This window comes from Nomascus leucogenys, chromosome 12 (genome assembly GCF_006542625.1).
Source record: "Nomascus leucogenys isolate Asia chromosome 12, Asia_NLE_v1, whole genome shotgun sequence".
NCBI lineage: Eukaryota > Metazoa > Chordata > Mammalia > Primates > Hylobatidae > Nomascus > Nomascus leucogenys.
This window is the reverse complement of record NC_044392.1, coordinates 45,109,574-45,125,386: the sequence shown is the minus strand read 5'-3', so window position 1 is coordinate 45,125,386 and position 15,813 is coordinate 45,109,574. Positions and strand designations below refer to the sequence as shown.

Genomic DNA, 15,813 nt, shown 5'->3' with positions numbered 1-15,813 from the left:
TTTTTTTTTTTTTTTTTTGAGACGGAGTCTCGATCTGTCGCCCAGGCTGGAGTGCAGTGGCACCATCTTGGCTCACTGCAAGCTCCGCCTCCCGGGTTCACGCCATTCTCCTGCCTCAGCCTCTCCGAGTAGCTGGGACTACAGGCGCCCGCCACCACGCCCGGCTAATTTTTTGTATTTTTAGTAGAGACAGGGTTTCACCGTGGTCTCGATCTCCTGACCTCGTGATCCGCCCGCCTCGGCCTCCCAAAGTGCTGGGATTACAAGCGTGAGCCACCGCGCCCGGCTGTTCTTTTTTTTTTTTTTGAGATGGAGTCTCACTCTGTTGCCCAGGCTGGAGTGCAGTGGCGTGATCTCAGCTCACTGCAACTTCCGCCTCCTGGGTTCAAGTGATTCTCCTGCCTCAGCCTCCCGAGTAGCTGGGACTATAGGCACGTGTTACCATGCCTGGCTAATTTTCTGTATTTTTGGTAGAGACAGGGTCTTGCTATGTTGCCCAGGCTGGTCCTGAACTCCTGGCCTTAAGTGATCCATCCACCTTGGCCTCCCAGAGTTCTGGGATTACAGGCATGAGACACTGCGCCCAGTCACCTTCCTCTGTTCTTCAGGTCAGGGTGGAACAAGGCCTGACTGCACCTCCAAAGAAGAGAAGGGAGTAAATGGAGAGAAAAGGCAGGGGATTAAGAGCTTGGAGACTCAAGCAGAGCTATGGAAAGCTGAGAGGGGAAGCTTAAGGGTGGCAAGGAACTCTGGAGACATCCACTACTCACAGGTGTGTAGGGAGCCCAAAGCTACACTAGAGGAAACCCCAAGCTGCAATCCCCACCCAGATCCTCCCACTCACCCCAAGATGGCACAGACTCACATGCAGAGAACGAAGACAGAGCCTTAAGTAATAGTACTTTTAATAAAATTAAGTTCTTAATAGCACATTTAATACATTAACCCTCCCCCTTCTTGGTTTCTCTGCATTTTGTGCAACATCACTTTGACTTGATTATTCTTGGGTCTGTTTTATTTCCCGCTTTTATTTTGCTTTTGAAATCTTTTTCCTTGGTGGATTTGTATGTGTCTTCACTAGATGCCTCAAATTAAGTCTGACCACAATCCTACTCTACTTTCTACAGTGGAGAGACCATCCTCCCTGCCCCAGGGCTGTCTCCACCCACCCCCCCTTCCCCACCCGCACCCTCGAGTGGGGAAGGGGAAGCCCTCCCCACCCCAGACGCTACCATCCCAAACTAGCGGGGTTTCTAGGACAAAAAGAGCAGGGGGAATCTGTCCCTAGGTGGGGTGAGATGAGTAAATTGGGTAGAGGGAGATGTGTTTGGGGTCTAGGGCCAGGGAGGGGCATGGCAGAGTCATTGGTGTAATGAAGCAAGCTCCTCCTGCCAAAAGGAGAGCCAAGGGGCCCCTCCACCCCCTTGGATAGGAGGGGAAGGCCCAGTGATTGCAAGCTGGGGTTGGTAGAAGGCAAGTGCTTTAAAAATTTTGATTTCTCACATGCAGAAGCCAAGCCCCCCCAGTTTTGGGTGGAGAGGGCTATGTGTTCCCAGGCCAGGGCACAATATATGACCCCTACCTGAACACATACAGATGGAGGTGAACTGGAGCAGAGGGTTAGGGTTGGGGTCACCCAAAGTCCCTGTGCCTTTCTCCTGCCTCTGTGCCCATGGGGATGCCTTTCTCCCAGGCCTTCAAGGACAGTGTCTCCACTCCACTCTGTGGGAAGTCCTTCTTGGAATCTAACTTTTATGAGACAAGAAAGCACTTTGCAAGTAGGTGAAGAACCAGTCAGCTTTAAAGAACAATTACTGAGATTGTTACCGCTACTGCTGCCGTGGAGGTCAAAGCTAAGTGGAAAGCTGGATGGGAATAGGGGTAGGGGACTGATTCCCTCAGTGCTCTTGAAGCTCTGAAGGTGAGAAGCGTGTGTGCATGTGTGTCTGTTTGTGGAATGACTTCCCAGGCTCTTAAATCAATCTGTAGAGAAGTGGACCGAGGTCACACTTCAAGAAGGACTTCCTCAGTTAGGCCTGGGGGAAGCAGGCATGGGAGGGTTCGAGCTGGGAGCCCCAAGAGAGGACATACCACATTGGAGAATGGGCTGCCCAGGTACTAGGGGTGCAGGTGAATGTGCTTGGCCTCCTCTGCTGCCCCCAGCCCAGCCCCTGTCTTATTGAGATGATCAGTGTGCATCCTTTCCAAGACCCTGGGAAATGAACCCCTCATTTGTTTGTCCTACAATTTAAAAATCCAAGGATTCTCAGAATCAACCCCAGCAGACTGGAAGCTCCCAATCTTAAACTAGCAACCTGCTCCAACCCTGATATCTGAAGATGGGGCAACTCAGGGTGGACTCAGCCACTTCCCTCCTCTATGTATCTTTTCCTTACGACTTTTATACATTCTACTGGACCCAGGGGCCCTCAATGCTACTAAACTTTAAGCTATCTTAATATTGTCTACTAAGTAACTAGTAATTGTTTCTTTCTCTCTCTAGGATTATATGAAATAAATTTGAATTATTATTATTAATAATTATTATTTTGTAGTATTCTTTTCTTTTAAACCCCTCGGTTTCTCTTTTTCTTCTCTTTCTCTCGTTTTTGGTTAAAAAAAAAATCTAGATCTCTTAAATCTCACACATCTCTGAGGGTTCCTATAGGCCTGCTAGGCCTTAATTCTGGATTCCCCCTCCTCACTTGCCCCTGGGACAGGGCAGGGGAAAGTGGTGGGGGACACCCCAGGATCCTCAGTCCTTAGTCCTACAGCTTCTTCCTTTCTTGTTAATCCCTTTCTTTGTTTGGCTCTGCCGGCTCCCCTGAGGGGGAGGGGGAGAGGGGAGGAGGAGTCCATGGAGTGAAATCCAATCTACTGGAAGGGTCCCAGGAGGGACCGGGTTCCCCCAGCTCCTCTCTCCACCATTCACCCCCCGGGATGCTCCCCCAAGAAAAGCAAATGACATTCCTCCCCAAAAAAAAAGTGGGGGAAAAAAGCAACGTAAACCCAAACATATATTAAAAACACTTTTTTTTAAGATTTAACTCTGAATACAAATGTATTTTTTTCTTCTTCTCTCCCTACATATATTCTAAACCTTCTAAAGTTTTTTTATTTTTTTAAGGATCACTTTATCATAAAATAAAATATCCTTTTCATATAATAAATTACCTAATAAAAAGTCTTTTTTTTCATATTAGCCCAGGTTCTTTGCTACATTTATATGGTAATAAACGCCTTTATTAAAATAGAATATTAAATTATAAAGAACTGCTTTTTTTTTTTTTTTGCTATTTTTGTTTTCTCTCCTCTGTGTTGGTCGCCTGTCTTGCTCCCTCTCATGCTCTCTTTCTCTCCTCTATTTTGTCTCTCACTATGTGTGTTTTGTGTTTGTTTCTAGGTTTGGCTCAATTGGTAAGGGTGGGATTGAATTTGCTGAGCCCCCTAGTGTAACAGTCTTCTGCCTTTGTGGGTAAAGAGTGGAGCGGGGGAGGGGGATCGACAGACAGACATCCCTTCTTCCCACCCCCCTCCCCACCTGCCCCCGGCAACCGAGGGTGCCCATTTGGTTTGGTTTCTATTGTACAGACATCTCAGGATGGCTCACATAGGCGGGAAGGAGGGAAGTCGTCACAGGGCAGTTTTCTTGGCTGTGACCTCCTTCCCCTCCCCTCCCTGGCTGGTGTTCTGGAGGGGAAGGCTGTGGAGAGGTGTTAATTCTCGACAGGAGGAAGGAGAGGAGGAAATCCCCTCTGCACCTCCACCTGCTCCATCCAGGAAGAATGGGACTCTGGAGCTTTAAGTGCTCCGGTGATCACTCAGAACAGTCCCACCCCACTATTTACAAGGATCTCCTGGGACTCCCATCCCTCCATCCTCTCTTGGCCCGGCCAGCGGAACCAGGAGGGTGGAGAGCTGGTGGCAGCCCCAAATGAGCAGGAGGGAAGCAGCAAAGGGGGTGCAAGGCCTGTAACAATATGTGATTCTCAGAATAGGCCCTGCTGCCCGCCCCCCCACAGTCCTGCTTTGCCCCAGGCTGACCCCTCTTTGAGACCTGGCTTCTCCTCAACCACATCGGGTGGGACACAGACTCCATGATTTGCATGGAGGATTCAAGCTAATAAGCATTCAAGCTAATAAGGATTCAATAAAGGTTCAGGTCAGGTTGAGAGGGGTGCAGGGAGTCGGGCACTGCATGGGAGGAGCAGCTCTTCCCTCCACCAGTCTCTCCTGCTGCCTCACGCCCTTTCCTGCTCCTTTAAATAGCAGACACACTACTCTGGCGCCCCCACTTCCACAACCAGAAAATCCAGCCCAAGAACTACTCCCTAAATATAATGCCCATAGTGATGAAGGTGGGGGTTTGACCCTTTACCCCAGTATTAGTCCCCTCCTCACATTTTCACTGAGAATGGGGATACATTCCATCAAGAATTTGAGATGTTTCTTTGGAGGAGTAGGGGAGAGGGCCTCCAGATGCCTGAAGAGGAATAGAGGGACCATCCAAATATTTCTCCCCCTACTTCTCCCCAGGAGGATGGTGTCCCCAAAGCTGGGCTGGTAGGGGCAGGGGCAGGGGGAAGGGAAGAAAGACAAAGACAAGGAACAAGACAGAGCTGGGAGTGACAGCCACCAAAAGAAAGCAAAGCAAAGAGCTGAAGGGAAAGGAAAGAGTTGAGGAAAGGGGAGATCCCAAAGGAAGGGAAGATGGGCGGAGAGAGTGAAGGGAAACACTGGGGGGCGGGGGCAGAGAGGAGCACTCCTCTCCAGATTCCTCTAGCCCAGCTTTGTGGGGACAGATGGCTTCTGAGCCTTTCAGCCATAGAAACGATTGACATGCTTCTCTCCCCCAACCCCTAGAAGATCTATGCAACTTCTGATAGGACTCCAACTCCCTTATACTGCTGGAAACTGGTGACAGTTTCCCAAACAGGATATGGGGGTGGGGTGGGGGGTAAAGGGTCATGTTAGGAGGTCGGAGGTCAGGACCAGAGGGCTTAGGGATTGCAAAGAGCACCTCTAGATACAGGTGGTAATTATCCCTCTCCCTTTTACCCACCCCCTCCTCGGAAAAAGGGGTGGAGTGACACACAGCTGGGGAGGTGGGCAGAGGGCGTCAGAATGCCTTAGCGGCCACCTCTGGCAAAACAAAAGTTTCTCTTAGCTGCTTCCAGATTTAAGGGTGTGTTGAGGTATCAGAGTTGTAACTCTAGTAAAATTTTCAGTCTGGCCCCCTCCCAGTCTTTCCAGGACAGGGTGACCAGAGGCTCTGAAAGTGGCGCACCCTCCAGCCACCACTGCCTCCCTCCCCCCTTCCCCAGCGAGCGAGTATCTCTAAGCACCTTGCCCCTCAAATCACCGCTTTCCAAAAGGCCTTAGTGGAAAACAGGTCCAGGGTGGGCCCAGTGGAGTGGGCCCCGGAGGCATGGGGCACGGGGCTTAGGAGAATATTCGGATGGCTTGCGTGGCTGTGATGTGGCAGACGGGACACTCTGGGTCCGTCCTCTCGCAGATGCGTACTGCACACTCCATGCAGAACAGGTTGTGTCCGCAGGGCACAAGGGCGGCAGTCACTTCGCTCTCAAAGCAGACCATGCAATCCCGCCCGCCGCCGGGGCTCCGCAGGCCGCCCCCACCAAGTTTAGAGAAGCCCTGGAGCGGCTCTCCCGGGGGGCGCCTCGGGAGTCCGGCCAGCTCGGGTCCCGCGGAAGTGGCAGGGGAGCGGTGTGCGCCCGGAGGCCCAGCGCGGGCCTTGGCGGAAGAAGAGGAGGAGGAGGAGGCCGAGAAGAGCACGGAGGTGGGCGTGGCGTTCTCCTGGCCCGCCCACAGCGGGGGGCTAGTCTCGGCCACGCCGTAGTACACATCCTGCTTGCCCACGCCATAGCCCGGAAAGAGGTACCCGCCGTAGCCAAAGTCCCCGCCCTGCTCACCCAGCCGTGGGGCCTCAAAGCCAGAGTCCACTCCGCACTCGCCGATGCAGCCCAGGCTGTTCTGCCTGAAGGTGGAGAGGGGCTTGCAGCCGGGCGGGTGCACCCGCCAGGCGTCGGAGTAGCGGCTATCGAGTGCTGCGTCGGGGCTCCCCGCCAGGAAGTCGTTTTCATTGTTGTACTCGAGGATCTTGCCAGTGCGCACCGCGATGTGTGTCTCGATCTCCTCGCGCGCACGCTCCACGTTGCCTGGGGCACCCGTGATCTCGAACACGGGGTCGCGGTCACGGCTTGGTGTGATAATGTATGTGTTGGTTTGCTGCTGGATGCGCTTGATGGTTGCCCCTTTGGGGCCCACCACCAGCCCCACCACGCGGTAGGGCACCCGCACACGGATGGTCACCTGGCCGGGCAGAGCAGGAGCCACACCAAAGGCGGCGCCTGACTTGTTGCGGGAGGCACGGATCATGGAGAAATGCTCTGCTGCTGAGATGATTTCCCGCCGGGCTGTGGCCACGTCCTCCCGTCGCCCTGTCACCATGAACACTGGCTCCTCGCCCCTCACCGGTGTCTTGATGTAGGTGTTGGTCTTGGCCCTCAAGGCCTTAATCTTGCAGCCTGGGATAGGGCGGGGAAGGAGAGAGACAAAAAAACGCACACAGCAAGGTTTGTGCTGGGACCAATAAATTCCTGACCCTCATCCAAATACCTAGCCTCCCAGGAACACTTCAGTCTACCCTTTGAAATGCCCACTGCTGCACACACAATCCACCCTGACTTGAAGAACCCATTTATCAGATCTCAGATGTACCTAATGTCTCTCTCAGCCACAGATTTCAAAATGTACTAACTTTCCCTGAGTTCCATTCCGGGCCCTCCAAATTCATTCACTCCTCAAAACCCCCAAATAATCACTGACACTCCCATACAAGCTGGTAACTCAAATCCATTCACAAACTACACTCCTTTCCCCCAACATTTGCTCTTCCTTCAATTTCTCTACTGATTCCTGGCTACTCACAAACTTCCAAATCACTTAATCACCCCCCACATCTGTCACTGACCCTGATCTTTCCACAGAACCCCACTGTGCTTAGTAACCTCACAATCTACTCATCTGACCCTTGATCATTAAAAGTGTCCTCCAAATTACCTAGGGACCACTGAAGTCTATCTGCTCTATGACCACCCCACATGCCTTCCACTCAGTAGTTTCTCTCAGTGGGCCTCAAATTCATAGCGAGTTTGCAGCAACGAGTAGAGTTTGGGGGACTGGGAAGGGTCTGACAATCATAATTCCAAGGAGGAAAGGAGGAGTATGGAGTTAAAGAAACTTCTGCGTGAGGGAACAGTGCCAAACCCCGTGTCACTCTTGTCCCCCTGTCCCCTGGGGGCAAGACAGCTGAGGTGGGCTGGGGCTGAGTATGGTGAGGGAGAGGTATTTTGGACCCACACTCCTGCTTTGAAGTAGAAGTGAGTTAAAGCTGGGAGGTTAGGGAAAGGTAGGAAGAGAAAGAAGAAAAATGAGACAAAGAGAGACAAAGAGGGAGAAGCCTAGAGAGAAAAGTAAGGGCTACTCTGTTTCTAAAAGCTGCTGACCTGGGGGTCTGGACAAGTCCCTCTCCTCCTTACCCACCTTCCTCTTCCCTGCTCCTAGCTTCACACAGAGCTTCCAAGACTCATACCCTTTTGGGAAGCACACATCACGTGTGTGAGTTCACACACATGTACCTAAGAAGTGTGCCTTTATCTAAATAATACTTATGGGGCCAATCTAATGTACACTTTTATACACCTTTTTCACACACACATCAAGTCCCTGTGTTTCGGCCTTTCATACATCCCACTGTCCATCCCCATCCTCCCCAGCACACAAACAGCACATTCCTATACACACCCACACCCATGACTTTCACTCCCATTCACATGATCTCTGAGCACAACTCACTACTCCCCTTCTCTCTCCAACCGAAACCAAGTGGTCCTACTTTTCTGCCTCTGCTCCAACCCTCCAACCTGAGACCTGAGGTGAGCTCATTTTTTCCTCCTTCCTCCACTCCAGATGGCTGCTTCTTCAACGCTGGTAGATTAGGGGGTGAGGGGAAGAGAGTAGGTTGGGGGCCCCTCCCTCACTTTTTTTGTTTTTGTTTTTTTGAGATGGAGTCTTGCTCTGTCACCCAGGCTGGAGTGCAGTGGCATGATCTCAGCTCACTGCAACCTCTGCCTCCTGGGTTCAAGCAATTCTCCTGCCTCAGCCTCCCGAGTAGCTGGGATTACAGGCACCTGCCACCACACCCGGCTAACTTTTTGTGTTTTTAGTAGAGATGGGGGTTTCACCATGTTGGCCAGGCTGGTCTTGAACTCCTAACCTCAGGTGATCCACCCGCCTCAGCCTCCCAAAGTGCTGGGATTACAGGTGTGAGCCACCACACCCTACCCCCTCCCCTCACTTTTAAAAGACCTTAAGAAGGAGAATTTGCTTGTTCCCTCTTGTCTTCAGACCTCTTGGCAGTTACGAAGTCCTACCTGTTGTCCAGCCCACATCCTTGCTGCTTTAATGTCCGTAAATGATTGTTCTATTTTCGAGGTATGGAGGGTCGCAAAACAGTGAATTCCCTTCTCCTACCATTTCTACTCACATATCGTTTGATGGGCACCTGGGTTCTGGCTCTAAGTTTTGGGTCCAAAAACTTAAATGAGAGCTAGGTATCTTTAGCGGTTGGGGTTGGGGTGAGGAGGACAGGCCAAGGCATCGAGTAAGAAGAAACGCTAGAGGCCTGGAGGTGCAAAACTGGTGGTGGGCCTCTTCCTGGGTTCTGCAACCCCAAAGAAGCATCTCTTGAAGGGAAGACCCACTGGGCTTCACCTTCCTAGAGGTCAAACAGAGGAGCACTAACACTGCAGCAGGAGGAGGGAGGTTAGACAACAGGGAGGACTTCCATATACTTGACTGAGGGGCAGGCTTATCTTTTGTGAATAAAAAATCCCCCTACTTTTATGAGGGACAAGCCCATCTGATGCGGAGGCAGAAGAGGAAAGAATGACTCCATTAAATTCCGGGGCCTCCCAAGACCACCCCCACACCCAAGAAAAGATAGCAATGTCCGTCCCCACCCAATTCCAGGGCTTTGGATCCCCAGTTTCTGACAAGAGGAAATCCAACTTTCTAAATCAGAAATTTCAAGAGATGGAGTGCCCCAGGGGGATGAGGGCTGTGCAGGGGAGTGGCATCTTCCCCTCCTCCATTCTGGATCTCTCCGTGAAATCCCCCTAACCCCCAGCACTCCCAGTGGATGAGGTGGGATGTGGAGTAGGGGCCCCCCTGGCCCGCCTCCCCTTTTCCTCCGCCAGAAGCCGGCCTCCTCCTGCACTCCCAGCCGGAATGCAGCTCCTCTATTGTTCCCCACTGTGGGACAGCTCCTCCCCCATTCCTCCCCCACCCCACACCTCCCCAGCCCAGCCTCTTTGCAATTTCCAAATCCTGCCCCCCCCACTCTCCTTTGAGAAACCAGGAGAGGGAAGGGTCCCCAAGATCCCGTCTGCTCAATTTGGACCTTCACCAACACCCCCACCCACCCACCCAGGGATGCTGGAGCAGCAGAGGGTGTGGTACCAGACATACTACGCTGGATTAATTCTGCACCCCCTCACAACACATCCAGACACACGCCCTCCACCAAATTTCCAGGTGAAGGTTTCTTACCCCCCAGCATTCCCCCTCCTACCCTGTCCTACTCTTTCACTACCAGAGAACCCTCTCTAGGCCTCTGGCCCAAGGCCGTGGCCAGCCCAGAACAAAAGCCAGAGAGGGAAGAGGAGAGGTCCAAGCCAGGACGTAGCACTTCCTTGGAGACACCCCTTCCAAAACCCCAGAGACAGTCCAACTTTGGGGTGTGGGTGACCACAGGACCCCCTCCTCTCAGCAGCCCCCCTCACCGCCTCTTCCCCAGGCTGGGACCCTCCCCTGGGCCACACCCCCTTCCATTCCTACACTCAGCCCAACAAAGAGACAGATACTCAGTCTGGCTTCGAGGGCCAGGTCTCCCCCAAAGTCTGTAACTCCAGGCGGCTGAGGGCCCCAGGGATGCCCCCTCCCCAACCTAGGAGCAGATACCAGAGTACGGGCTTCTGAGTAACTCTTTGCACATTCCGTCAGTTTTTCTGGTTAGGAGTGGACACCCCCTCAGGACAGCCTCCCTGGATTGGGAGACCGATCCCCTCCCCTTTCCCTCTTCCAGTGCGAGGATATTTCTTTGTCTAAGGGCAGAGTCCTGGGGGAGGAAGGATCTGGAGAACCGTCCCGACTAGGGGTAACAGGGAACTTTGTGGCACTTGGAAATCAGGGTAGGGGGCGGGTCCCCCTTTGTGGGGAAGGGACAGAGCCGGAGGCGGGCAAGAAGGGAAGAAATGAACTTTCCGCGCTAGGGACGAGGGTGCCCCCACTACAGTCCCTCTCAGTGGTCCCGGCACCCCGCTTACCTTGCCTGCCCACGATCTCGGCCACGTGCTCGGAGGTGGGCACGGGAACACACTCCGTGGTGTTGCTGCTGCCCTTCAGGCGCAGCTCGGCCTCTTTGTAGAGAGCGCAGAGCTTGGCGTCGCTCGCCCCTTTGGGGGCGGTGGGGGGCTGGGGCGTCTGCGCCGCGGGGGCCGCCGTCGGGGCGGCCGGGGGCGCCGCGGGCGGCGGCGGCGGGGCCGGCTGCGGGGGGGCGGCCGGCTGCGCGGGGGCGCCGCCCCCCCCACCTCCCCCGTCCTCGCCCGCCGTGGGGGCGGGGGGCTCCCCCAAACCCAGGAGGCAGAGTTGATCGAGAGCCAGCTGAAGGGCGCGCTCGTCTTCCAACAGCCCTCGGTCCTTAGCGCTTCCCCCGAAACATCCTAGTTCTCCAAAGCCCCCATTTCTTTCCATTATTCCAGATACCACTAGACTAGGCATGGCGAAACAAAAGCTGGGGGAGAGAGAGAGGGAGAGAGAGAGAGAGGTGGTGGAAGGGAAAAGAGGAGAGAGGAGGGGAGGAGAGAGGAAAGGAGGGGGTGTGTGGGGAGGGGGGAACAAAGAACTGGGGAGGGGGGAAGAAAGCGAGATAGAAAGATAGACCCTCCCCCTAAGCCCCCCTCCCCAAACACCCTGTAACCCGACTCCCCTCGCCCCAGCCCCCGGGGTGGGGGTGGGGGGAAAGAGAAGCAAAACCAAGAAAGCAGATCTCCTCTCCTCTCCGGGGGTGACGGGGGGCGGGGGGCTGCAGGATCTCTGCCTCCACCCCTCCCGCCTCGGACCTGGGAGTCTCTAGCCCCCGCCGTCCAGGCGCCCCCGTTAGGCTCCCGCACCGCGCCCCAGTCCGGGAGCGGCGCTCAGTGGCCCCCAATAGAGCCCACCCCTTCCAGCGCTCAAACTCTTTTGTTTTAAATGAACTGGATGGAGCAGCATGGAACTGACGGGAGGGGGGCGCGCCGGGGGCGCCCAGGGCATGCCGGGAGTTGTAGTTTCCCGCCCTTGGGGGCGCGGGGACAAATTCCTTGACCCGAGGAGGATAGAGATGTGCCCTTCGGTCTTTCCTCGCAGCTCTGGGGCAAGCTAGGGGTGGGATGGAAGTCGAGGTCCCTAATTTTGTAAGGGGAGGGTGCGGGGAGAAGAGGTAGTATGCGGAAACGGAGCGGGTTTGAAGCTGGCTAACGCCGCGCGCCCCCTCCCAGGACCCGCTCCTTCCCCGCGCCGGCCGGTCCTGGGGACCCGCTTTTTTATGGAAATGAGGGGGGGCTGGGGGCGGGGAGCCGTCCCCGCTTGCTCACTGCGGCTTTCTCTCTGGCTCCCCTCTCCCCCTCCCTGCCGCGCTCCCTCTCCGCTTCCCCCTCCCGCTCTCCCAGAGTAGATCCCGGAGCCCGGCAGCGGGGAGAGGTTCCCGGCAGAGAAGACAAAGCCCGCAGCAGCGATGGGGGGAGAGCTGGGCTCTGCGCGTTGTGGGGGCCAGGAAAGGGTGCCAGGCTGGGGCTGTAACCCCCTGGCAAAGGATGGGGTCCCCTCATCTCTAAACAGCAAGCCATCTCCCCTCGCCCGTCCCCCGCCCCCCCAGTCTCGGAGATCTCAGAGGCACCGACTGGGAGGTGAGTTAGTTCACGTCCTTCTGCTCGGTGGAGGGGGTCGGGAGGGCGGTGGAGTGATGAGGTGCGGAGGTTGAGGGAGTGCAGGGACAGAAATGGGGGTCGGACGGAGAGTGGGGAGGCAGGAAAAGTCTTAAAGGCCTGGGGTGACTTAACCGTTTGGGGTGAGGGCCTTGAGCTTTGGGTATGACAGAAGGAGGGAGGAGAGACCGGGATGGACTGGGAACCCAGGCTTCCTTCAGGTCTGGGCTGTGAATACACTTGGGGTGATCTGTTCTTTAGCACTCATCGTGATTTCCACTCTGTTTCCTCCACCCCTCTGCCATTGAAAACCTATTCAGGGCCGGGCGCGGTGGCTCACGCCTGTAATCCCAGCACTTTGGGAGGCCGAGGCGGGTGGATCACCAGAGGTCAGGAGTTCGAGACTAGCCTGACCAACAAGGTGAAACCTCGTCTCTACTAAAAATACAAAAATTAGCCGAGCATGGTGGCAGGCGCCTGTAGTCCCAGCTACTCAGGAGGCTGAGACAGGAGAATTGCTTGAACCTGGGAGGCGGAAGTTGCAGTGAGTCTAGATCGCAGAGTGAGACTCCGTCCCCCCCCCACAAAAAACAAAAACAAAAGCAAAACAAACAAACAAAAAAAACCATTCAGTCCCGGTTGACTCCGGAAATCCGGTGAGAATGAAAATACGTTTTTAAGGCTTGGAGAGTTAGGCACTTTTAGAGTTTCAGGAAGGTGGAGTGTAATGCAATTTTTTCTTCTCCCTTTACCCCATATTTTCTGCATTTATTTTATATCACCCTTTTTATGTCTGGATCTTTCCCAAGGGAAGAAGGGATGGCACTGCAGCTTGAGGGCTTGAGGTCAGACTTGAAGAAGAACTTCCATAAAGAGTTTTATAATAGTGGGTGGGTGAGCCACAGTGGTAAGGTGTCCTTTTCTAGAGTGACTTGAAAAACAAAAATCTGAACTAGTTTGTAAGATAAAGTCCTGCTGAGAGGCAAGGAAACAGATGAATTGACTTCACAGACTTAGCAGTGTCGGGCCTTGAGGGCTGAGCTGTTTAGCCCAGTTCCCTAAACTGTTTCTTGGAAAGAGTGAATTTGCACACTAATGGGAGCGCTGGAACCTGAGCTGAGGATCTCAGAAGGTAGGGGGGCAGTTGGCACACTGAGGGCTTTTTTTCCTTTGCTAGGCAGAAGATCCAGGGAAGGAGAACCTTGACTGAGGAACCTGGGAGGGTCCTGGAGTTGGGGAAGTTTGCCCCCTGGACTGGGGATTTAACATAAGATCAACAGTAAATTTTATTGTGGGATTTGATGCTACTGCCACCAAGCAAGAGTGAAAGAGGAAGAATTGGAGAGACAGCGCCCTGGAGAGTGGGCTGTTTCTGCCTCTTGTCCCCTCCGTATGCCCCAGGAACCTGGATTGCAGAGACTGTGGTACTGGGGACCATGGGGTCTCTTTGGGAGAAAGTTTTGCTTTGTGGACCAGGTGACTATCTTTCACATTAATAGAAATAGCAAACAGTTGCATAGGACTTATTGTGTGCTAGGCATTTTTGTGGGGCCACCAGCTGGGCTGAGCCTTCCTGTCCCCACTGAAATGAGATTCCCCCCAGACTCCCACCTTGAACTTGCCCTGCCTCTGATTTCCTCCCCACTAAGCTAATTAAAGCAGGAGGTTAATGACCAAAGAAGCCTTGGGGATTTGGCCAGGGAGGAAAACAAAGGGCAGAAACAAGTATGTGTGAGTGGGGAGGGGGCCACCTGCTGAATGGGGAAGGGGCTGGCTGAAAGGTGGGGTGGGTGAGGCAGGGTCCCTACTGGACCCACTTCGTCCCTGACCCACCAACAAGAATGAATCAGCCCTCTGGGTAAGTTAATGTCCACCCTCAGGGTCCCATTGGGACTCCAGACAAATTTCCTTCACAGCAGATGTGAGCCTGGCACCTGGAGGGCAAAGGATATGTGTGTGAATGCAGTTAGAGCTGGATTCTCAGAGTGTTTTTTACAAATCCTTCGCTCTCTCCCGGAGGCTGGTGGCCTCCTTTGTTCAGGAGACCCCTTCCCTCAACTGAGAAGGTAGATTTCTGTCTACAGGCTCTCCTTTTCCCCGCTTGCCTAATCCAGAATTATGGCAATGAGAGCAGAAGGTCTTACTTAAACAATGCTCCCCACTCTGTGCCTTATGACCAGAAAGGTGTAGAGGTGGCATACTTCTCCCCTTCACGACTTTGGAGGACAGCACTGTGTCTCTCATCTTCATCATGGTCCCCAACCCTAGCTGCCCAGAACCTAATATGCAGCCCTGCCCAGAGCAGAGGCTCAATAGGGGTGTGTTGAATGTAACTGCATTTTTAAAACTTCATGGTGTCAGGAGGAAAGAGCAGGTCTCCAGAGATAAACATGCTGCTTATTCTGCCACTTTGGAGAGTCATTTATTGCTGAGCCTCAGTTTTCTTATCTCTCAAATGGAAATAATAAGCCAAGGTCTGGCAGGGCATGGTGGCTCGTTCCTGTAATCCCAGCACTTTGGGAGGCCAAGGTGGGTGAATCACTTGAGGCCACGAGTTCGAGACCAGCATGGGCAACATGGCAAAACCCTGTCTCTACTAAAAATACAAAAATTAGCTGGGCGTGGTGGTGCACACCTGTAATCCCAGCTACTTGGGAGGCTGAGGCATGAGAGTTGCTTGAACCAGGAAGCAGAGGTTGCAGCCAAGATTGTGCCATTGCACTCCAGCCTGGGCAACAGAGTGAGACTCCATCTCAAAGAATAAAATAAAATAAGCCAAGGTCCTAACACAGTGCCTGGCTATCTTAGGTGTTCAATCAGTTTTAGTTTCCTGGCCCTGGTTGTTCTCCTCTTATGGTTGACTTTAGCCAGATTGTGGTCTTCATGAATTTTCATTCATCCATTCATTCATTCAGCCAGCCACTTCCTATTGAGCTCCTGGGATGTGCCAGGCACTGGAGGAGATTTATTCTGACCCATCATAGGTCACTTGAAGTCACTTCTAGGTCTAGACTTGCTGAAATAAGGTCATTCCAAACAAACAGCAAATAATTCTAAAAATAGTTCCTGTTAAGCCCTGGAATGCAGGTGACCTCTGACTCTCTCTCTCTGTCTCTCTCTCTCTCTCTCTTTTCTGTCTTTCTTTTTTTTTTTTTTTTTTTTTTGAGACGGAGTCTCGCTCTGTCGCCCAGGCTGGAGTGCAGTGGCGCAATCTCGGCTCACTGCAAGCTCCGCCTCCCAAGTTCGCGCCATTCTCCTGCCTCAGCCTCTCCGAGTAGCTGGGACTACAGGCGCCCGCCACCACGCCCGGCTAATTTTTTGTATTTTTAGTAGAGACAGGGTTTCACCGTGGTCTTGATCTCCTGACCTCGTGATCCGCCCGCCTCGGGCTCCCAAAGTGCTGGGATTACAAGCGTGAGCCACGGCGCCCGGCCTCTTTTCTGTCTTTCTTACACAAGCCAGGCTTCTGGCCTCATGCCTGGGGAACAAAGGACCCTGTTGAGTTGTTTAGTAGATACACACACGAAAGCCAGGCTGCAGGGCAGGAAAGGTGACCCAGTGGAGAGTCCAGGATTCTTGTGGAGGTTGGGGGATGGGAGTGGGGTGGATGATCCAGACTGTGTGCTTGTCTGTGTCTGGAGTTGTATCCCTTCTTCTTCCTTTTTTTTTTCTTTTGAGACAGAGTCTCGCCCTGTTGCCAGGCTGGAGTGCAGTGGCATGATCTTGGCCCACTGCAACCTCCGCCTCCTGGGTTCAAGCTATTCTC

At 53.6% G+C, this 15,813-nt stretch overlaps 1 protein-coding gene across 1 annotated transcript; it reads right to left on the bottom strand.

Moving 5' to 3' along the window:
- Nucleotides 1-888: 888 nt before the first annotated feature.
- Nucleotides 889-11,327, bottom strand: MEX3A (mex-3 RNA binding family member A). Its single transcript, XM_003259082.3, has 2 exons — nt 10,410-11,327; nt 889-6,548 (listed from the first exon to the last, which is right to left on the bottom strand). The coding sequence occupies exons 1-2, from the start codon at nt 10,861-10,863 to the stop codon at nt 5,443-5,445; spliced, it is 1,560 nt and encodes a 519-aa protein (XP_003259130.2). The 5' UTR covers nt 10,864-11,327; the 3' UTR covers nt 889-5,442.
- Between the last annotated feature and the right edge of the window lie 4,486 nt (nt 11,328-15,813).